Raw genomic sequence first — 24415 nt, forward strand, 5'->3', positions numbered from 1 at the left:
GATCGAGGGCGGTTAAGACCCTTCCTAGTCCACCAACCTTCGTTTGTCCAATCCGAGGCAATGTATACTGCCCTCACTTCCTGACCTAAAATGGCATGAACAAATCCGATGGTCCCGAGCGCTGGACACACCCATCACTAGTTTTCCTCCGACACAGCATCGTCACTCAACTTGACTTCTTCTACATCGTTGGAAAAGTCAACTACTTAGTCTAAAGCTAACGCCTAACATGGCAGTCTAAGCATAACGCGAGAGTCGGTCTCGGTATTGTCGAGCATACATTTCCTCTCCTAAATATCTTATAGTGCTACGTCCACTAATACATTAAATCCAATTATAAGGGCCCTGCTCTAACGTACATATCTATCTTATCTTTGTGCGATAAGTGATTATCTATTTATCTATGCTCAACAGTGTAATCTAAGTGTTGGAAATATATTATTTATAATTCTGTGAATCACAGTGTTATACAAACCCAATCACCCCTATTATCTCAACGGAAATCAAGGGATCGATCATTTCGTGGTATCGATTGTTATAATCGTAACGGGAATTTACGACTCCCGTTGACGTCTCTCCTCGCGACTACGTCTCCCCGCGCTAGGTCGAACAAACAAAATGCAAATAATTTGCGACGACATCTTCGCTCAACGAGAGGAAGAAGAACTTTGGCAAGACAATATGAAAATAGAAAAATAGATGAAAAATAACACGTTTGAGACGGCGAATAGAACCAAATTTTCTGAAAACGATTCGTATTATTAATGTAAGATTCTCCAAGAGCGAACGCTATCGATAGCCGGGTTATATATGGACGACCTTAAACCCCTCTCGACAATTCACTCCCGCTCAGAACGAGAAAATGTTCGCGGATGCCTGAGTGGAAAGAAAATACGACGATGCAAGATGGTCTCGCGAAATGATTTAGATCTCCTCGCTACCACGATTCAACGGTCCTATCGTTCTTTAACCTAACTGTCGTGCGTTAACTTCGAACTATTTGCTCCTACAACGATAAAAATTAGATGATGGGAGACCAATGGCTCCTAAATGTATATCATACAAGCTTATATTAAATCTCCTCCAAACGTACCGTACCTTTTATGTACTTATGGTCATAAAAGAAGTTATCTTAATACGTATCTGTTTCTAATCGTAATCTTGTTTGATATTGAACCTGTTTCGTATCTCTACTTTTCCACACTTCCGAAGGTAATCCAACAAAAATCCTTATGGGATAAGTATTATTATGACGAAATAGATTCGCTTAATACAAGAAATAAATATAAATATCATTCTCGTCCGTCAACTTCATAAGCTTCCGAAACTTTTTTTCACATGGAAGAGTTAGGCGGATGCCGCATAAATTTCCCGGAATATCCGATGATTGCCGAGACAGAAACGAAAGAATTCAGATCAAGAGTAATTTCGTGCCGGTGCATTTCGATGACCTACTTTGCAGCTCAGCGAAGTCTGCATACACAAAATTAACTGGTGGAACCGGTGTCGCCCGATGCGAGATTCAACGATAGATCACGTTTTAAGAATAAGGGCCGATCGCGATCGCAGGCTTGCGCAGGGCGATGATGGAAAAATAGGCGAACGAGAAGGAATTACACTCTTAAAATCGAGGGAAAGGGGGGCGCGGTCGAGCGGCAAAAATAGGCGGAGGCAAAGCGAAGAAATAGTTAGAAGATGGATAGGTAGATAAGAAAAAACGGAGAGGCAAGCAAACGAATGGAAGGGAAGATAGAAGCGTTATCGGCGTTCGGAATTTATCCTTTGGCAGAGGGAAGCTGATAGATTCATGGACCTTACTTCAGACCGGTCGGCGCAAACTTTCTTTACATTTAAACGTTGCACTGATCGCAAACCTAAATCCCAGTTCACACATCTATCCAAACCAATTCCGACGTGCTTAATTGTCTTTTAAATTTTTTTCCGTCGTACACGAGCGAGCGAACCGATGCTCCTCCGGTAATTAACGAAAATTTAGTTTACTGCTTCCAATGGACTTTACAGGGATCCCGCTTTGATCTTGAAACGTTAAGCAAAGCAAATTCGCATTAAGGATCGCGTTGAAACGGGATCACACAAATATATACTTCATTTACAACGCAATAAAATGCGCGCCAACACTTGAATGGGAATATCAAATCGATATTACCAATACGCAAGTTAAACGGAACTGTCTGGTCTCTCGAATGCGGGTCAACGTCCATTTCGCGCGTCGGTTTAACGACATCGGAGTTCCGTTAGAATGTATAAACAAATTGAAACGTTCCAGAGAATTTATGGAAATTTAATGCAGTAATACATTACAATTTACGGGCCGAATTATCATTTCGACCATACTGTACTTGCGGCGATTAAAATTTATAATCCGTACAATTCGAAAATTCTCGAGAGATATGATTTTATTTTCTACGCTGGTGTCCATAAAATACTCTTTTGTCTCTGGGTTCATGCATGCAGAACTTTCGGAGGTTACTCTTTTACGGATCGAACTTTCCTTTGTGTAGTCTATTGTCCGTCGATCGATTTTATGACAGGCATGACCGATATCATCCGGATTAAATTCAGACCAGCAGGTTTGACCATAGGTGCCGAAAACTTGAAAATTTTTCTATCGAAAGAAAGCAAAATCAGCTGGTGAATCAGCACCGTTACAATCAATACCTCGTTAGTCCTCACAAACCGCAGTTCTGCGTTTTGTCATCATAAAAGTAAATTAAACATCAGATGCTTAGCTACTTATGAAACGAGCGAAGGTAAAATTGCTAACAAAAATTTATTCGACAGAGAAATAAACCGCGCGCGGATTAAGTAATTAGCGTCGGTAGATACGCCGTTACACTTATAAATACGAATTAAACGCTGACGTTTAATTAAATGGTGCTCTTCAATAATATTTTACACGATACACAAGAACTGCAACTTTCGACTATAAAGCATACAGGGATTTTGCTATGAATATGGAGATAGAAGTTTCAATAAATTACAAATATTCGTAGGTATCACAAGGAACAAAGTAAAGCACCTGCATTACACTGCATTAAATGCTATTCAAAGGAAATTCATAAGGTAAAAATTGAAATTGCCAAATAATATAATTCTGCACAAATTTTGCAATTTCGGTTAAAAATATTTCAATCGCAAAATGTAAAATTCTGCTGTAAAATAATATAAATGAAATGAATGTGTCCTATTGAATTACTTTGCAATTTTGTCATTGGTCGTCAAATGAAATAAAGAGGCTTCCTTCTGTCCTGAATGTACGATAAATATCAAAAACTTATCTAAAAAAATTATAAAACATTAAATACTAATATGATGAAATTATACACATCTAGCTTTATTGGACACACGGTGATTCATTCAAAGTTAGTAGGATAATGTAATCGCGAACAATGGTGCGAACCACGAATGATGGGCACATTTAAATTAAATAATCGTTATACTACATGATGAAATTGCAGTAACATCCTAAATAGATAACACAGTCAATACGTAATCCGCTCGATGATTAACAAAACATGTTACCCAAACATCGCGTCAATTCAATTATATTACGAAAATACACGTGCATGATCGCGGAAACGAAAAAACATAAATCCCTTTCTATCAGGATGAAAACTCGAACGGATCAATGAGCTCGATTATAGAGAATCAGGATATTACTGGCAACGACCGGTCATTCCGAATCGGCGAGTATATGACATTTTTCGAAAATTGCTTTCTGAAATACCCATTGATGGGAATCCCAATGCGGAACGATTCTCATGAACATTCATCGAACATACGTATTGTGAAATTGTCGGATGATAATCGATGGAAAATATTAACGACGGAACTAAGACGACTACAAGAACGTGAAACGCTTTACAACATCGTGAAGAAATAATCCAATGAAACAAAGGTAAAGGTATCAAGCAATGAATATATATCTCGGTTAACCAAGAAAAGCGTAAAGTTTACTGTGGCTCTTAAATCTCGATAAAATAGCAAAATGACGTAATATGGATATTAAAATGGCAAGTTACGAGCCACGTTAGAACAGCAAAGAGAGAAAAATGATTAAGCACGCGACGAAAAACCTTTCGACGATTCGTAGCCATTGTGAAAATTGTTCTCGCGCATCTGGAATTTGGCTGGTGCGATAAAAGTCGACTAACTATTATCTCCTATTACAGATCGGTGTAAAAACTATGCGAACGAACGCGATGACTCCAGCGGTCACAAACATTGCAAATGGAGAATCAGAACTTTACTGTTTTGCCAAAAGTTCGGAATTGCGAATCGTAAAACGTGCTTTATAGAAGGCATGTTTCAGGCCGCACAGGGACTGAAAACTATAAAATATTACTGCTTGTAATGCGGAGCATGCATTTTTGGCGTCTGCAACGACTGGTTTCTCGATGAGAAACGCAAAAGAAAGAGCGCAGAGTACGTGGAATCGAGGCTAGACTTCCGAGGAATTCGCGAACAAGCTTGATGTCGCGAGGGGAAAAGAATGCGAAGCCTGAAGAAAAAGATCAAGAAAACTTCGATACGCGAAGCAGAAGCATCTTTTTTTACTTTTCATGCATATTTGTCTACATATGGATGGAATGTCGATCGTGTTTGCGCTAGCTCTTCCTCGATTCAAAATATAAAAAGAAGAAATCGAAGTTGCATTCTTATAGAAACTAAACAATTTATTTAGGATTCTAAAGGTTTTTTGTGTTTGATGGTTTATATACGAGAAGTAACAAGTATTGTCACACCATTGTATCTTTTATGGTATTTACGTAGATACTAATTGATTAGGTTCAAGTATATGAAATTTGGTATCATTTAAATGCTTATAGTACTTCCATGCAACTACAAAACTTTGATGCATTTTTGATTCATTGGAAATTAAAGGCATGTGCCGATTTTTTTTTGTAGCCATTGACATATATACATGTGCAATATTGTTCGTATACAATATTCCAGATTGAAGTTGGCGTATAAAAGGCATAAATATAAATGACATTGAATACGAGTTTTCCTAGACACATTCTTCGACCCGTGGGATCAAACACAAACAAGAGGGAATACGTAAGATATGATAGAGAAGGTACTATGCTAGTACCTTTCAGCAGAGATCACTAGAAGTAAGAAGGTCCAGCTGAAGGTAACGTTGAATTCGATAAGAGTTGTATAGAGGAGCTACCAGAGATAACACTGAACTCGCATGACACGATAGTGATGATTACGGACACTCCAAAGCTGATACAGAAAACACTGGTGTCAGGAAATTCACTGGAAACTATGGCAGACTCGTGGGATCAAATGGTGAGCGTGTCTGATAGAAATAGACTTCAGATTTGAAAAACTGAGAAGAATCGGCTTGAGGTTAGAAAAAATAAGTGATGAGAACACTGAATCGTTTGAAATGATAGAAGCCATATTTAATTTGAAAAGAAAGGAAAAATTAGAATTTTTCAATAGAATTTAAGAAATTACCTAAACGATATTGCACATCATGACATTTTGAATCTGTTAATTAGGATAGATTAGATCTGTTGGATCTATTGGATCTGTGATATCCATTAAATTGTGTGAATATGTTAAATGTAAGCACAGTTAATGTTTGAAATGTAAAGAATTTTGATAAGCGACTTTTGGAAAAATCGTATTGTAAACAAAACGAGATGTTAAATATGGAATATCAATATTCACGATCCAGGAATTCAGAGATGTAAAATATTAGGAAGTTATAAAATTGGTTAAACTATTTCGAACTGGGAGAATAGAAACTCCAAAACTCAGAAGCGCAGCATCCACCCCGAGCAACTCTTTCAAAAGTCCACGAATTGCAACACCGCACCGCAGGGCCATGGGATCCAATTCGAGCCACACCAAAGCCATAGAATCTCAAATTCCAGAATTTCAGAGACACAGAACCCACCACAAACTAATTCTGGATTCCAGACTTGAAGGTTCTATGACTCCGGTATGGTGGATGGTTTTCGAGGTCATCTAATCCGCGAGAGATTCGAAACAGACTTAGAACTTTAAGACCTTCGAGTTTGAGTTTCACAAATTAGAAATGCATTTAGTATCAGTTACATCATTGCAAGCTATTATTAGTAATTATGAATAGATTGCGGATTTTTATGCATTTATATGAAACTTAGAGGTACAGAAATGCATAAAACGCACGCCATATACAAAAATATGTAAAATATCCAAGTATACCTGTTATAATATTTAGTAGAAAGAAACAGATCTCTGCGTGGGTTCCATTTATTCAATTGTGTTCATAAGAATCTACATAAATATTCACAGTCTAGTTACAGAAATAATTAATATCTATAATCTTGGAGTCGTTTAATTTGTATTAAATGAATATAAAATGATGTCACTTTTTAATAAAGCCAGATGACCTGTTTTACTCAAAAAAAGGTTTCGAATAACTTGACAATTTCAGTATGAAGCTACACAACACGATTAACTATATGAAATTGTGATGTTTAACAGTCGCTTGTATGTTATTTGAGGAATTATAGAATCTTATTAGAAACGTACGTATTATTAAATTACTGCTTAAATTCTAATTCTCCGTATAATAACGGTGTATTAATATTAATGTACTACAAAGTGAATGAAAAATTTATGCTGGCTAAAACGACACACAAAGGAGCTGCTAGCATTTGTATTTATTTCAAAGCGTAAACTAAAGTTGTAAAATGTTAAATATCTCTGAAACGTGTTGCAGAGATGTGTAGAAAGAGAGTAGAGAATGTTGTAAACGCCAGAGACGCAGTAAAAAAAAAGTTGCAAATGTTATGAGTAATTGCACACGGTAGAAGCTGTGTAGCGAAATCTAGAGATATAATAAAATGTAGAAAATTGTATCTAAGTGAAAAGTAGCAAAAATCATCCGTGTGTAGATTAAAAAGATCATTTCATCCGCATCATTTCATCCTTTATGTTTGATTTTTTTTTATTTCTTGCTCTCAGCAGAGGAAATTTCAATCCGTAGCAACTGTAAGAACGAAAGTAGAAGGTGAAAGAACGAGATAAAATGAAAAGATAATGTATGTCATGCTTCACAAGACTGACGAAAAATACCGACAAAGTGAAACCTATAAGAAATAAACTGAACGTAAGAAGAATGTTCAAACCGAGGCGATGACATGAAAAAATAAAGTCATCCGATAGAGCAACGGTATAAATTATAACCTTAACGAAATTCCAAAGAAACGAAAAGGAAAAGAAGATAAAGAGACATACACACACGTATATATATATACGATATGTACAAAAGAAATGGAGGGAAATCGAAGAATAAGACTTAATCCAAAATCCTCGCGTCAGGTTGCCCGCATATTTCTTCATGAATTTATGGAGAAGCGGGGAAAATTTGCTTTATCTCCATGTTCCACCGTTGCCGCGTCTTTTCTTCATTTTACGTTACCGTGCACCATGGCTTTCCGTGTTTAAAACGAATCCCACGTCCCGTTTAACGAAATCCGCCTTTCTTATCTCTCTTTTCTTATTTCTCTCCCTGCATTCGAATTTTCAGCCGTTCTTTCCTCGTCTCCGCATCGGTAAGCAGTTACGACCAACGCAAAATACGAGTATAGACATTTTGATCGACCGATAAGAAAAACGTAGAAACATAAATCTTCGATGGAAGAACCTCGAGGAGCAGAATTGAAAAACGAAAGGTCAACGCTGATGGATTTGTAAATCTTACGAAGGATCGTTTAAATAAATCTCTGATTGATATACAAGCCATATTGGGAAAAATTCAGTCGATCGAATAATAATAAATTATTATATACATACAGTAAAGCTCCAATATAATCAATAAATATAATCAATAGCTTCATATCATCGGTCAGTAGAAGGTAAGTAGATCGGCAAGCAGTTCATACGTATAATAAATATTCACTGATTTTCCTTAAATGTACGTTCATATAATAGGAATTCATATAACAGGAATTCATGTTCAGATAAATGGATTTAATCGACGGTATTATCTATCCTGGCATTAACTAAAATCTAGTTCCAATATATTAAGCTATAATATAATTTACGAAATTCATAGAACTAGGAGGTCCTTCCAACCCATATTGTTTCATGAAAAGTACCATAAAATCGTACAATTTATATTCCATATACAAGACGCTCCGGATAAAATTGCGAAATCTTAGCATAAGCAGAGTGCGGATAAAGAACAGGAAGAGGCAGACGATTTTCGCAGCAACGTGACATCAATAAAATTTTGGAAAATTGGCGCAATCTCACTGGCCGGGATTGCTGTTACGATTACCATCATTCGAATATAATGCAAGTGGCGGACGAGGTTCTCAAGGAACGCGGTCGAAGGTACCATTTGCGGTTCACCAGCCATCCGAGGCGGTCAGAGAAAACACCGTAGCTGTAAAGACGTAAACGCGGATAGGGGTTGGAGCCCCGAAGGGGCGCAACGGGTGAGAGCCACATGCAATCTCACGGCTGATTGCGCAAGTTTTACAAGTTCATCCGATATCGTACAGTCACAGTACCATGGAAACGGACAGAAGCGGAGATCGGTGCTGATTCTGTTGCTCTTTGTTCCTGTTTTCGTTCGTCGTCACGGGAAACCGATGCAAGGAAAGCAAACAGGAAAAAGTGAAAGAAGAATGAACGGAATAGTAACTGCAGGAAATGGATAGCAAAGGTAGCGTTATGAAGTTATCGTTATTGTAGAGAGAACATCGGTGAAATTTGGCTGGTAAACAGTTGATGTACTCTCTGCATCAAAACAATCTGACAGTCAAAAATTTAATTTTGATTCTAGTTGACTGGTAACTTGACTTTTTACCATGCCTGCGGGGGACGAATCAAAACCCAGCTCGTCATCGCTCGATATTTAATCCGTCGGTCTTTTATTTTGCCGATTTTCCTTTAAACAATTTTATTTGCCGCTAGAGATTCAGTGACAGTCAAAAGAAAGTTTAAATAGTAAAACGGGCAGTACGTTATAATTTTAAAAAACTGAATTACAATAGACGAGAGAAACGAATGGATAATATAATTGTACGCCATGTAATACTTATTTGGTATTAATATAGTTATAATATATAGCATTAATGTGTTAGTCAATTTATTTTCACGACTCGCTTCGTCATTTCTGAGAAGTTCCGAGCATCTAGGGTCAATTAGATTTTTCCACGCCAGTACGTGATTAAACCCTTGCGAAACTGCGAACGAGAGAAAGACATTTGGTTTTCCAGACTACGACGGAACGCTTCGTTTCGTTCTCTCATCAGCCATTTCGCATGGTACGAGCACACTGTTCAATAGCAGGCGAAATCGAACGATTTTCGTGATGGTACTGGTGAAACTGCTTTGTTTTTTGCTAATCGAAAATTTAGGGCATGGATATCGACGGACGAGTACTATGGTATCGCATGCTTTGCATCTTTGTCCCTTTTAATTGTTCTCGCTATGATTCTACCACGAATCGTTGTGCTACAGAATGAAACTCTCAACAACAAATTTCTTTTATCCAATTCTGAAACAATTTTTCTAAATATTAAAACTTTTTAGTAACTGTTTTACTACTTCGTGGTATATGTTTGCTCCCCATCTTGTTCTTAATAAGATTTCGTTAGAAATAAAACCGCAAAACGTAACAATAAAAGTAATACCGGGAAAAGAAGCAAAAAACAGAAAGAGAAAGAGCTTGATTAATTCAGAAAGAGGCACGATTTAAAATATTTATTTTAAAAGGATGATTTAAAAAGATTTAAATGGAATTTCCATTGCCTCCTTCGATATACATAGTTAGCGGAGTATCATGGCGGTTAGTCGCAATATGGGATATTAAAGTCGTCGTGCATACGTGACCGTCGGAACGTGCTGGCAGCATGTTTCTCAATTATTTCGAACAAAGGATCTCCGACCAATTCGACAAATCGCGTAAATTTTCTGCTTTGAGCATCTAAACTCTACGTGCTTCGTTTTCCTGGATAAAGGAAAAAAATAAATAAAATAAAAAACTCGGCGGTATCGTAGCGCGGTCGAATACGGATCTCCCGATTTTATCCTAACAAAATACACTCTCCCGTATTACTTGAAAAATAAAAAAAGAAATTCGATTAAATCAATTGTTTTATTTTAAAAGAATTTTAGTTTTCCACTGGCGTGGAATATCGGCCGCGATATGGCTTAAAAATTATAGAGAGATACGTTTGAGATAGTAGACAGCCGCCGTGGGAATAGTATCTAGCTATGGATATTCCGTTCGCGCATCCGGAAAAATTAAAGCAATGACTGAACATGGGGTCAGGGGAGAAATGTCTGAAGTTTCCAGAGAAAACCGAAAAGTTTGCGATAATGTGAAAGGAAAGTTTGTTCATTGGCTTCGTCCTTTAAGTGTCAGCTGTTCCGCGATCCCATTGCGCTGAAATATCGCCCCGAGCAATGTTAAAGCACGACGCATTGAAAGTTATTGGAAAGTTGGCGTAAGTGGAGGAAGAGAGAAAAAGAAATAGATTTTTTCAGTGGAAATAATCCGGATAACCGTATTAAGAGTGGCAGCATCGCGGAAAATATGCTTGAAATCCATTTGCCGTGGTACCTACTGTAATTTCCGGTTAGCCTCGTCGGCTCCGTCACGAACCAGCCAGAAAATACGGAACTCGAAAAGAGAGAACGCCTGGACACGACAGGACGTCGATTATTCTGCACACGCTTCTAGAAAAATTGAAAATCTTTTTAATCGAAGAGATCGTGCAACTTTGAAATGCGCCAAGCGCCGTTTTGGCTTTTTTTCTTTCCCATTTCGTTTCAACATTTGAGATATATCCTTCCGTAGACGAACGCGCTTCCAACCGGATCCGTTCCCGTATGAATTCTGTGGAAGCTCGTTGTTTTCGCCGAATGAACGAAAATTATACAAATTCTATCATTTCAAAAGTACGAACAACGCTGAAATATCTTATAGCTGCCATTAAAATATTTTAAAAGTAAGTACGATTAAACTAAATACAATATACAGAACGTAAATACGTTATATAACAACGATTAGAGCGTAAGTATTAACTTTCTGTATGTTTTGATAGGATTTGCTCTATCACAATACACATTTCGTCGTATACTTTCTCTTCATTTGTTTCCGCGTCGATAATCCTCATTACAGATTTGTTAGGCGCTATCGCACTCTTCACGTTTGTAAAATAGTTTATCATACGATTGCACACGGCTTCTTCGGTGTCATCAAATCGTAGCATTTCAGCAGAACGCTTTGCCATTCGATCTTGAAGTATTAATCTTCTGGCGTATAGATTCACTAACAGCACGGGAGGTTTTATTTCCGTGTTGAACAGTATAGCCTGTTAATCGATTAATCGTTTTCTCAGTACTTCGCGCCGTGTATTATCTCATTGTAAATTAACGAAACTAAATAAAACGGGATCTTTTCGTTCTCATTTCTCAAAACTCATCCCAAATGATAAAGCAGAGTAGAGTATGTATATTGCTAATGTTCACCTGTTTTCTATCTCTAGGGAAACCAACGATTAAATAACCGTACGCGCTTGGGTAAGCTAGCATTTTCTGCACCAGCAACTGAATGATTAACGGAGCTGGTACAATGGTGCCTTTTTCCATGAATCTTTTGTATTGAAGTCCCATTTCGGTACCTCTTGCAACTTCCTCGCGTAAGAGAGCAGACACCAATACTAGAACAAACCCATACCTCGCAGCAATTTTTTTACCCAACGTGCTCTTTCCAACTCCTGGTCCACCTATCAAAAAGATTATGATGGCTTTACTGTGTTTTAAAGGCCTGGGGTCCATTCGATTATATGTCGGGATCATGTCGGTTCTATTTCTATCAAAACAAATACCCATCTCGACAAATACTTCTCTGCTTAGCTTGTGAAATTTCAGCTTCGTAATGCAACACGATACACATGGATTAAATGTTTTAGAAGATAGGGAGCACGACAGCTCCTTCCTCTTATTAACGCTTTTAAATCGTTTCAAATTCTTTTTACGAAATTCTTCCGTAATTCGATTTCTTTCATAGGAAAAATTCTTAGAGCATGTCCGAAATTTGTATCATGTTCTTCCTTTAAAAATTAGGCGGAATCGATCAACAAAGTATCAACGAACAATCAATAATATTCTTAGGTATTGTACTATCCGTTAGTCTCTCTAAACTTCTGGATCGTATTCTGTATTTATTATAAAATAACGCGCAAATATCGCCAGATAGAAAGGAGATTGTATTCTGCAGAAATGCCGTATCCTTAAATGTTACATTTAATAGTAAAGATAATCTCTTGTTCTCAGGCTTTGCGAAATACGCTTCAATTGAAATTTCTTACGCGGCTATTTTACATCTCTTGTGCCGAGCAGAATCTTTTACAAGACATACAATCCTTCGTCACAAAATCTTGTTAAACTCGATTATGTCTTGGCCACTTTAATATATCGCGCTGTGGAAATCTTAGCTAGTATTTCACCTACAGATATCCTACACGATTACACAATTCGAGTCGAGTTACGCTTGCTGCTTTCGAGTTTCAACCCAGCACTAACATGTAGCAGGAAATAAATAATTCTTCACGCTACGGTCACGCTCCTATTTTCGAATAACTGTCAACCCCGATAAATAATGAGAATGTCCACTACCGTCCTGAATAACTAACGCCTGAAGTTGAACCTTGTATCGATAGCTTTATATCGCTTTGCCACGAATGGATTTCAGTTAATGAAATCCTTCTGCTAATGAAATTTCCAAGCGTTCCGTTCCTATTTTCGCTTCAGATAGAGTATATCGTGAGATGAATAATTTTAGTAAAAAGATGGGAAATATTTCGTAAAATTCGCGGCAAATATAAAGAGTTACGTTTCGCTGGTGTAAGAATACCAAAAGAAGCAGTTCAATTTAGAAGAGCTCGTTTTATTATTTTATCGCGAATTTAATTCCGACGAAGATCGACGAAGGGGCAAATTGAAGGCCAATCTCGCGTTTCGCAATGTAATACCGAGAAAGGAATATTACTCGTAGTAGAATGTTTAAACAGCTGCTTCGACCGAATCACAACTACGGTACCACACAAGGCGCAATCGTGAGTATGAGTCGTAAAATAGAAAATTCTGTATCTCAGTCGCGAGAGCAGTCAAAGTAAAAGATTACGCAACGATTCGCAAAACGAAAGAACGAGACAAAGACAGAAAGTGAGAATAATTCTAATTTCTTTTCATTGAAGGTGAACGTATGTTCGAAACGAGGGAACAGTGGCAGGAATGTGGCAAGATCTTTCGCTGAAACGTTTATTTACGTTGTTCGTCAAACGAAGATGGATATCGATAAGAAGATGAAAGAATTAACGGAATTGTTTTCGAAAACCGGCAAGGAACTGTCCGAACTGGTGAAGAGAAACGAGCAATTCATAATGGAGGAAATGCAAAAAGTCGAGGACACTGTTCGAAAAACCACCGAGGTAGTTATTAGGACCTCGACTGTGTGATTAGGAAAATTGTTATTTTGAAAAGATAAAGTCTAGTGCTTCTATATGAGTGCGATTTTAGATAATATGCATTTTAGTTCTCTTGCTTGATTTCTCCGTACCTCGATATTGAATCTTTCCACAGGATTGATTCAAATTGCATCCAGTCTATAGTAGAAACTCTATGTTTCTTTTACAAAAGTGTTACGAAACCTCGGCACGTAGAATTTAATAAAACTTTAAATAGGACATAGAACAAAGCGTAGTACGTAAGACAGAGTTTCTAAACAAAATTCAGAATAGTCGCAAAATTCCCCATTAGCAAAAACAATTACTCGACAATCCCTTGCATTCGTCATTTTATCACGATTTTAAGTATGTGAATTTCGGTGGTTCTTCGAGAAAACATTATTCGGCATACACGTGCAAATTTCGTCGAAACTCGAAAGATCATTCGAGACTTATCATGTGCTGCAACAGTAGCATATCGTTGCTCGTGCAACAAGCATCATGATAATCAACTGAACGTAACGATAACAGCGGGAAGAATTATGAGCGCAGCAGTGCAACGTAAAGTTCATTATTCTCTCGCGATCTCACGACGCGAACCTACAAAAATTTCATGCCCTTCACCGGTGACTCACTCTTCTGCGGCATTAGACCGCATTTCCATGGGATTCCACTTGGAATTTATAATACAAGAACTTGGCGAGCGCCTTAGTGATCCCCGTCAAGCTAAATGACACGAGCGACGAGCGAAAGAGATAATAAAATGGTTGCAGGTGTGCGCCAAGGGGAAGATGGACCGTCTTCGGGCTGTCAAAAGCACCTACGACGAGAGAATAAAAATCTGCAACGAGAAGACCGCGGAGGGACTCCGCGCCGCGAAGACGATTTGCGATCATCGAGTTCAAGAGATGGACGCCCTCAGGAGTGCGATGAGACAAATCCTGAAAGAGTGTCTCGAGACGAACGACTTCGTCAAGTGCATGGCGAGCGAGACGAGAGAGGCTGTGAAACGGCGAAAGCAGATCTCGAACGAGCTGAACGAAACAGTGAAAAGCGCCGAAACCTCGATTGCCAATCAACTCAAAGAGGCATCGAAATGCCACGTGTACGCTCAAATGGAAGCTCTGCAGGAATTGCAGCAAATTTTAAAGGACACGCAAGATTGTATCAAGTAAATATACTATACGACGTAAATTTTGCATTTAGAAAGACTACTTTGTTTATGGAAACCCTTAGTGAAATGTGTTTTACTCTAGGGGCGAATTAAATTAAAATACGATCGGACGTGTATCAAGTGTTCGTGAAAACCTCGCAAGATTTCTGTCGTAGGTAATCACTGAAAAATAAAAAAGAACGTCCATAATGGAGATCAACGAAACATACGATAATTAGCATGGACCGGTTCAAAATTAGTAAACGTTATGGAGGAAGAGAATAAATTACGATGTTACTCTTAACTCCTTTCGCGAAGATCAATCGACTGTCACTTTCAGCTTATAACGAAAACAATAGAAAGTAAACCACTCTATTTTCACTAGCTAACCTTTACCATCAATCCGCTTGTATTGTGACACCCTTATTTTATCATTCAACCACAGATTCCTTTTTATAATTAGTCTCAATCTTCATTCTTTGTTTCGTGCTTTTATAATAATACCTGGTAATTGCATCAGCAAGTTTAGAAGTAAGAAATCATAGACAAATCGCGAGCAAAATGTTCTGAGTCCGCTACGTGAGCAAACGATAGAATCCACGTCTCTATTTTCTTTGGTCCGAAATTATTCTAATCATGAACGATCCCGGATAACAAAAACGCGGGCATGTGTACGTGGCACACGACGTTAATTATCGGACGGTCGATCATCACAATCAAATATTCAAGCAGCGTATAAAGGACACTGCTAGGCAGAGCGGCAAGTTTACGGGTCAGCGAAGCGAAGAACAGGGGGTAAACCGTGAAAGATCGTCGCGGTAATGCATGCGACACGAGAGAGCAATTAACGTAACAAACGACTTGACTCTGGCTTGACAGGTGTGCGTACAGTGACAGTCGACCGCGCCACCCTGGATGTCCTGCGTCGGCACTATCGTACCGGCGTTCCCTTTAATGAGCAATAGGACGGGATGTTTCACGACTTTAGATGCGTACGCGCATCTGACGATTAAACGAGCTGTTTAATCCACGGACCACTGAAATCGAATGCCCGCACGGGCGATGCTGACCTGTTCACGCGTCTACACGCAGATTACTTCGTTAAGAATTTAGGTTTAATCAGCGGCCGCCAGAGATTAAACTGCTATTTAATCGTCAGTGGACATAGTCGCGATGCTTTTTGCTTGCAGTCGTAGTGAGGGTGATATCGTCGTGGCTCCACGTGACCGGTCGAATGAATAAATGTGAGGCTTTGCATATTCACGCGACATTTCGACGACCACGAGTAATATATCTTGTTAGGAAGCTAGCCCCTGCTGGATTTATGACGCGCTTACGAATCATCTGTTATTTTTGAATGGGCCAACCCGGTAGTCCGATGGAACGAGTTAGGACATTTTTGCATATTCAGGAGCTCGGCTCTGCTTGCGCCGGCGATGGTAAATCGATGGAAAATTCGAGGAGCAAATGGGAAATTAATTGCTATTGCGACAAAGAGTTTCGTGTGGTTTCGTAATTCATGGGTTGACACGGTTATATAAAAAGAAAATAGGGAAGCGTAAATATGACGAATTTTATCTCTCACGTGAACTTACCATCGTCATGAATTTTATGCTATGAACAATTTACATCGCGGCATTCACGCGACTTCGGGCGAATATTTTATATTCGGTGACAGTGGGCGATCACGAAAGAGGTATTGTATTATTTCTATTCCAGGAGCTGTTGGATATAAATTTAACAGAGTTCGATAAATGGGATATACTGGAAAACGATAATTTACCTAATTCTAATCATCTAACATTGTGATTTTTTAATCGCTCGGAATCAACGAGGAACAATTGCGATAATAATCCAACGTTCCAGCAAGGTTTCTTCATCGTCATTTATGCGTGTATATGATAACGATAATAACGCACGGGGTTTCATCGTGGTTTTTGTATAAAACGTACGGGGGTGATTCACGAGACAATATGAGTTCGCTTCGTCGGTGTATCGAACAAAACGTTCGAGCGACCCCATTTCGAAAGCGCCTCGCATTATTCGCAGTCTTCTTTTTCCTGCAAGTGCACGGAGCGCATCGCCGAACTTCAACTCGTAATCGGAGAATTAGTGGAACCGATAAATCATACCAGTTGGATGGAGGAAAAATTTTCAAAATGAACGCAGAAAGACCACAGGGAGAACAATGCCGGGATGCGTTCGTCGAAATTTCATAGAATGATTTACCCCGTGAATTGATCGAATCGAACAAAATCTCTCAAGCAACGAGCGCAAATGAATATTAATCATTAATAACGTCGAATGTTAAAGAAAGGAACAAAGGAATGCCAGAAAAAAGCAGACTCGTAACTAATGATTAACGAATTGGACGATAGCTCGCGCGACGTCGAAGATTCGTTTATAAATTTTAATCATACCGCGAGCATCGTGAAATAGGGATCATTCACGTTTCTTCCAACTTGGAATTTTCGAACGTTTTCATTCTATACCACCGTAAATAATCAACGCTACCTAATGAATGGATGAGTAATGATTGCACGCATCGGAATTTAAACAGATCATCGAACAGGTGAAACCGATAGGAAAATAATTAATATCCTGTACACCATTGATGATGCAATTACAGCGGACTCGCTAGGGAACACGTACTCTTCGTCCATTTCAATTTATTTTGCTGGAAAGGTACGCCGTGGCATCCGTCTTTGAGTAAACGTGAACTATGCTAGGAAACCGGCGAAGCGTGGAGAAAGCCTAACACCGCGAGATATTTAATTGATTTAGGTGACAGAAGGCAGCCAAGGACTTTCCCGCAGGACGTTCAGAATGCGACCACCGAGTGGAATTCCGTGCACATTTAGCGAGATCGCTTGCGGTCGCGTGGAATCGTTCGAAGGATATCGGCATTCGGCCACACCTGCCACGACCAAGAGCTTCGACTACTTCGTGAAATGAGCAAACTTCCGATTGCCTTGACCTCTCTGCCATTGAGAAATATATTTGCCAAATCCGAAACTCATCCCGACAATTCGAACACTCGACTTTGTCGAACCTGTCTAGGAATTGTCGAAGTGTCGAACATGTGCTGGATGTGCATACGTTTTTCAAAGCTTCTGTTTTCTTAAAAATGCGTGACTACGTTGGATAGTTTCTAGTTCTCAGTCTAGACGCGAACATGTCAAAGCTTTATTAAAATTAATCGACCTTATAATTTAATACGACGATATCGAGCTTGTACAATCACCCAGTTCATGTATCCAAGGTTATATGTATATACATATACATGAATGCGCACACACTGTCATATCGGCAAATATACGCATCTGGGCGCAACACCGAAGACCACTTAGGCAAATGAACGTATCGAGGCGACAATCGACTCAGAATCCTCTTGATAGAGTGGCTGCAGCGATTGCGGAAGGGGGATGAGAGACTCAGATTTGCGGGCCCCGCGACTACAAGCGGCAGTCCATTAAAATAAGTGGCACACCACGACGTTAATAATAGCCGGGCCAATTACAGTGCCGGCATCGACGCCTCTTTGCCACGGCTCTTTCCCAAGCCCCAGCAGGACTTTCAATTAGCTGCTCAACCCCGTTCCAACCTGGTCTGTGGCCTCTTTTAGTCACCGCTGATTCTTCTCTCTAGTTCTTCCATCCACTCGACGCGACGCCGCGAAGTAATCGGTCTCCAAGAAAAGTCATTATAGACGTCTACGAGCCGCGGTCAACCGGCCGGAATTTACTTCCAACCCACCGCACCATTCCCACCCGCCCTGCTTCTGAAATATTAATAATCGTTCCAGTCGAACGGGAATGAAATTCTGTCGACGACGGTTCTTCGGATCGAAACGTTCCCCTGGAACGTTCTCCAACCAGGACGAACGAAAGAACAAACAGAACGACCAACGAATTAACCAGATATTTGTACCCACTTGAACATTTTTAATAAGCATAAAAGAAGAGAAATACTATTCTCCTGACTTTTCAATGAAAAAGGAATGTTTTGAAAATCCATGGGAAGATGGAGGGAACAGGTATTTGGTACGTTCAACCAACTGTTTCAATTACAATATTGTTACGCGAGTTCCGCGTCGAGCCAATTAAGTCGTGTCGGAGTGCTGTTCAATTTTCGCTTCGTCGCGCAAACATAATAATCACGATAATTGTTTGGAGTGCAAGTTCAGGCCGCCCTTCTAATTCTGCAGATACTTGCGACTGTTTGCCTCGCACAGCTAACCGGGGCGCGATTGCCCCGTAATGAGCGAGCAAATTCTAAATATGCGATTCTTGATAGAGACTCATTGCCTTAGAATTTATACCAACATCTTAAAAAATTAAAATCCACAAGTAGGAGCACGCAGGAATCATAGTAACTAGAAATATATCAAGATACTAAGTTGCAGGTGGGAAGCTGGAAACTTTTCCATCGGATCGGGAACGATATATTCGGCCACGTCATCGATCTCCATCAAAATTAGATCGAGTCGGTAATTTTGGCGAATGGCTCGATATTAGCGGCGTCAACGTCGAGATTGGTCGACATAGGGACATAACAATAGATGCAACGGTTGGCAGGTGCAACGGCGTGTTTGTTGCACGGATGCAACTGCAAGCCACGCTCGATCATTCTCTCGTCTCAAGCTGTGGCTCCGCATTGCCGGTAGCCGGTATTCCCCTGTCTCGTGCCGATTGGCCGCATAATCAGTAATTGCCACGATGCCCGCAAACTATCGTCCGCAAACATCCCTTATGGCGTTACATCCCTGTGACGAGTGAACCGATTGCTGTTCCACGTTCTGCGTGGATTCGTCGCTAATTTCTGCGTCCTTGTTAATTTTGCTTGTCCAACCGAGATCCTGCTTGGACGCATCCTCTGATCTCCTGGAAATTCGGGAGTGAAAGATGGTATCGATGTTCAAACAACGAGATCGAAGTTTCGCGTGGAAAGTAAATGATCGAATTTATAGGCGAAACTTTGAACGGAGGAGTAACGCGTTTTAACAGCAAACTTCCTGTATAGCGAGACTTAAGAGGAATAAACTGCTTGGAATAACGCTTACTTTAGAAGTCAATAGATCGAACGATACTAACCGTGAATTTACATGAATACGTTTTCGAAACTCGATATCGAGCGGATTATTTAAACGACTGTATGGAATTTCGTAACGTCATCCCCTTAAGTAAAGATTTTGCAAACTTTATGTTGCGCTTGGACCAACGTCTTTTCCTTTAAACGTGTGAAAATCGTAGTTCGTAAAAAAAGGAAGAAGAAAGTAAGTGATCATGAGATGAAAGTATTCGCAGACACATTGAAAAAAAATTCTTGGTTACAGCGCGGAGTACGTACGAACACAGTGCTGGACATTCACCTACATTTTATTAGCTCGTTGCAGACTTCTTCTCCGTAGCGTTCGTATGGTCGTGAAACTTTCTTAGATGCGCTATTAACGAGTTCCCTCAGCTACCGATGCTTAGTCGCTCTTAGCCCCTGGAATCTGTGGGAATTTCATTTCCTTCAAGTGTAAGTTTTAAGAGTCTCCAGTTTAGAGACGAAAAAGGATACTGTCTGGCTTTACGGGGCCAGAACTTTATTAATAACCTATAAGTTTGCATGTCCCAACGATGGCAAAAGACGCTGAAGTATGCGAAGAGGGAGCGTCCTATCGGAACATTCCTTTATTCACCCTCATCTGTTCGTTTCCATGTCCACCTTCCGATCAATTCCCTGCTACATCGACCACGAATATTTACTTTCATCTAACAATACTTTGATTCGTTTGGGAAGAACCTCAGAATGTTAATACGACGTGCTTTGAATTTCGTCAAAATAATAATTGACTAAGATTAACCTAAACATACACGAATTTTGTGTAATATGCTTTAAGATAATGTCCAAACAATTGTTTATTACTGATAAGTGATGTTCCAGAAGATGATCATCTTTCTGAAAAAATATTGAACACTGTGAACAAACTGTTTAGAAACTGGAAAATAAGATTAAGTATCTCTCTATCATTTTCTGGAAGTATCTGGGTTAAGTCGGATTAAATAAATGTGCGTTATCATCGTGACATGTCGAGTAACTTTACTGTAAAATGTCATCGAGTCGATAGATACAAATATTTGTTTAACAAATTTCAAGTGTAGGTTTAAATTACCGCAATTGACCCAAAAGTAGAATTTACTTCAAATTTGGTAAAATGCACGATAGAAAATTTATGTTATGTAATTTGGAAACACCATTTGCACTAAACTCATTGTAGTCGCAATTAAACGACAAGCCACAGTTCTGCAAATTCGATTATTCTCGAACAAGAATAAATATGACCTAGATTTATTTAATACCTTCATTTACCGGAAAAATATAAACATACGTGTGTATGAAATTAAATTTTGCATCGGAGTATTGTACTTCTGTAAATTAAATATTTGTTCCATGTCGATGGTAAAACACGAATTTTCAGTATTCAATGCATACCTATATTTTCTGTCATATTCGAAATCAGCTTACCTTTATCATATCATGATCCCCGGTTATTTTTTAAAATGATAATTCACGGAATGCAGAATGAAACTGTACAGAGAATTGCCAGAAGAAATCAAAACGGCGTTTGCCATGGTGCGAATGATTGCTAAATTTTCGTGTAATTTACTGAAATCGAATATTCATGGTGCACGAATTTGGCAATATTCGTCATTGCAGCTCTATCAGTATATGGCACCGATATTTGCGCGATATATTACGAACGTCGACGTTATCTGCTCGTCGAATGCTACGCCAGGGCATTCGTACAAGCAATTCTTCTATGACGTACAAACTGTATGAATTCTTCCTGGTTCTTTCGCCCCACATTCAATATTGATAATGCAGTTATTCGTTCTTATAATTTAATAAGATTAAAGTCGATACTTAGTCGATATTTCTGATATTGAGAAATATAAAAAATTAGATAGTTTGAAATACAAAATCGTAAAAAAATGTATAGAGCCCCTTGTGTCCTCGTCTAATAACATAATCATAAATATATATATATATATTATAATAAGTATAATAAGTAAATATATATATATTTATAAATAAATATATATATATATATATATATATATATATAACATAATCGTAACTATAACACCGACCAATCAGCGACGTCAGTGTGCATGCCTGATCATACAAGGACAGGCGGGAGCTCTATGTAACGTTTATATTATATGATTCTGAAGAATGAGACATCTGAAAATCGAAATGTATGCAACTCATAAGAATCCAATATATTTGATTGCTTCGACGAACTCATTCATCGAAAGAACACTTTGTCAAAACATGTATCTGCTGTAGTATAATTCAGAGTTACGTTACAGTACATAATGAGAAAATCATATTTCTGTGGCAAGTGCATCTCTTCTTTACGAAACGACTTATCGTCACGATTTTTCCTCCATTACAAGAATAAAATTTATTACTCACATAGACGATCGCTAAGTACTCGACATTGTTTCGCATATGCTAGTCAAACATTATTCTCTGTTCTATATTCTCTATTTTCTTACATTCTATGCGAATCGCATAGATACAGCAGATAATGGAGAAAAAGAAGAGATTCCTGTGCATTCGAATCTTTCGCGAAGCTGTCTTAAATTTCGTACCTGGCGACAAAGTCTAGGAGCTTTTGTAATTTATGCTGTGTCACTCGAGTTCACATGGGTCAAGGGGCGCCGAGAAGGACGCGGAAACGAAGCTGGAAAGCTGGTTAGGAGCCACTCGTGTCGGCTCTATTTGACGATAGTCTGCTCCACGAGACGGCTCATCCACTCGAAACTCGACGATGACACGGAACGAGAGAAACCGAAAGGATTTTCGAATACAACAGACATCGTTGTGGCCGAAAATATTTTATCCGTGTATCGTCCAGTGGAAAAAAGAGAGTCGTGGATTAAACAGAATGTAATCAAATGGATTTCCTTGCCTTTTCTTCTCACATTAGTATTCCTATTCCCAGAATTTCGTATTGACTTCTATAACAATTTTCATTCCACAAATGCAAATTAAAAGTATTAATGTATCAAATTATATATATTTCAGGTCGAAAGCTTAATATCGTTACATACTTCGTAAAACCCAAGAACTTAATTAATACTAAAAAATATGTTTGTAGAATCTCTTTGAGAAAAGTTTTTATCAAAATAAAGAATACGTTATCGTTTATTTATTAATAAAGCGAGTGCATGATATATGTAAGTATAATGAGAAAGATAATTGTACTTTTTATAGAAAATAGTCAACTATAAAACTTCATCTATTATTATTTATTCAACAAATTGCTCTTGAAGAATATGAACAAAAAATAGTAAGCCATTAACGAAGTTTTACCAGCACGTTTAAAGTCATGCTAAACGCAGCTCCAAAGAAAATTGATTCCTTAAGTGAGATTTATAGTGCGGAGCATGTTGATGCCAGCACGTTGAGTCGCGAACGCGAGACAGAATATTCTTCGACTCCACGCGTGATTCGGTAATTGAAACTTCACTCGCGCTACGCTGTAAACAAGGCTGATGCATCCAGCAACATCAGTATTAGACGACGACGCGAATTGGTTTCTCGAATTAATTTCACGGTAGGAAAAGCAAGTTTATCTCGATTAGTCCATGAGGAAATTACAGTTAGTGCGTTCAAGGATTCGAAAATCTGCTTTTCCGTTCCATCTGTAACCAAAACTCTCCATTTCCTTTTCTCCCTAATTACAGTATAATGGAATATAACATACCAAAATATCTTTAAATCTGGAAACATCTTGTACCATATTTTTTCATTTTAACAAATGCTCATATTCGTGCAGTTAAACAAAGTTAATGGTACAGTTAAGTTAAAATAAAAATTGAAATAAAGTTATGGAAGCAATTTTTAAAATCCAACTCAAGTAAAACTTGAATCAAAAAGAAAAGTGAATACTTTATCTAGAAATAAAGAATATCAATTTCTGGTTATTTTTAAGAAGCAATTCGTAGTATACATAGTATGTGTATATATACATGTATTACACAGTGAAACGGGTTGAACGACGTTATGTTTCATCTCATTGCGATATCGACAAATTCTGTGCAATTCATAATGTCCCACCGCATTTCCTTCTTTCCCTTTAATAGAATTCGTTGCTTTCGTATTCAAACGTCGTTATGGACCACATGGTTCTCTTCGATCGCGGCAACGTTTGTTTTTCATTCTCGAACAATTTTTTCTCGGAGGAAATGTTCAAATACGTACTATCAGCCAATGTATAGAAACGAGTAAATGGAATTCGCGAAATTGTTCTCCGATAGAACCGTTGGCTTTTCTAGAACCAGTTATTTTTCACGGATATTCTGCATTCGATGGGACGCTGAGTGATTCCAATAAAATGGCTTAACGCTATTGTTTGAAAGATCGAGAAGATACAGAAGAGTTATTCAAGAAATAGTATAAACAAAAGGCGAAACCTGTTTAATTTTCAGCCATTTTCTTCTATTATTATTCTCTTCCGTTTCATATACGCGTTTTCTTAGTCTGTCGCTTATTTAAACTGGCTACCAAATCGCTTAACCTTAATCACTTTGCTTAATCTCTTTCTTTATGTACAGTTTAATTAGTTAGATAGAGTTTCAAGCTTTGATGTTCGTAATAACATTTAATGTACATTTCACATGTTGTAGTAGTAGATAAATTATCAAAAAGCTTTATCCGCTAATTTGTGGATATATTATCGAGCCAAAATCGTTTCGAATTCGATTGATAA

The 24415-nt window shown here is 38.5% G+C and overlaps 2 protein-coding genes across 8 annotated transcripts in view; one reads left to right on the forward strand and one right to left on the reverse strand.

Annotated features, from left to right (window-relative positions):
- LOC100747372 (disks large 1 tumor suppressor protein) overlaps positions 1-24415 on the reverse strand; it is a 537264-nt gene that overhangs the window by 403864 nt on the left and 108985 nt on the right. The gene's annotated exons all lie outside the window — the stretch shown is intronic.
- Positions 12368-14849, forward strand: LOC112213130. Its single transcript, XM_024368897.2, has 3 exons — positions 12368-13103; positions 13245-13478; positions 14267-14849. Exons 1-3 carry the CDS (start codon positions 13047-13049, stop codon positions 14666-14668), a joined length of 693 nt encoding a protein of 230 aa, XP_024224665.1. The 5' UTR covers positions 12368-13046; the 3' UTR covers positions 14669-14849.

The sequence above is a fragment of the Bombus impatiens genome, unplaced genomic scaffold (genome assembly GCF_000188095.3).
Source record: "Bombus impatiens unplaced genomic scaffold, BIMP_2.2 scf_0487, whole genome shotgun sequence".
NCBI classification, from domain to species: domain Eukaryota; kingdom Metazoa; phylum Arthropoda; class Insecta; order Hymenoptera; family Apidae; genus Bombus; species Bombus impatiens.

Excerpts from the sequence above, each read along its gene's own strand:
- LOC112213130 (XM_024368897.2), top strand. The coding sequence starts at position 13,047 with ATGTTTAAACAGCTGCTTCGACCGAATCACAACTACGGTACCACACAA. Across the intron at positions 13,104-13,244 it reads GTACCACACAAGGCGCAATC|GTGAACGTATGTTCGAAACG; the intron begins GTGAGTATGAGT and ends TTTTCATTGAAG. Across the intron at positions 13,479-14,266 it reads CTGTTCGAAAAACCACCGAG|GTGTGCGCCAAGGGGAAGAT; the intron begins GTAGTTATTAGG and ends AAATGGTTGCAG.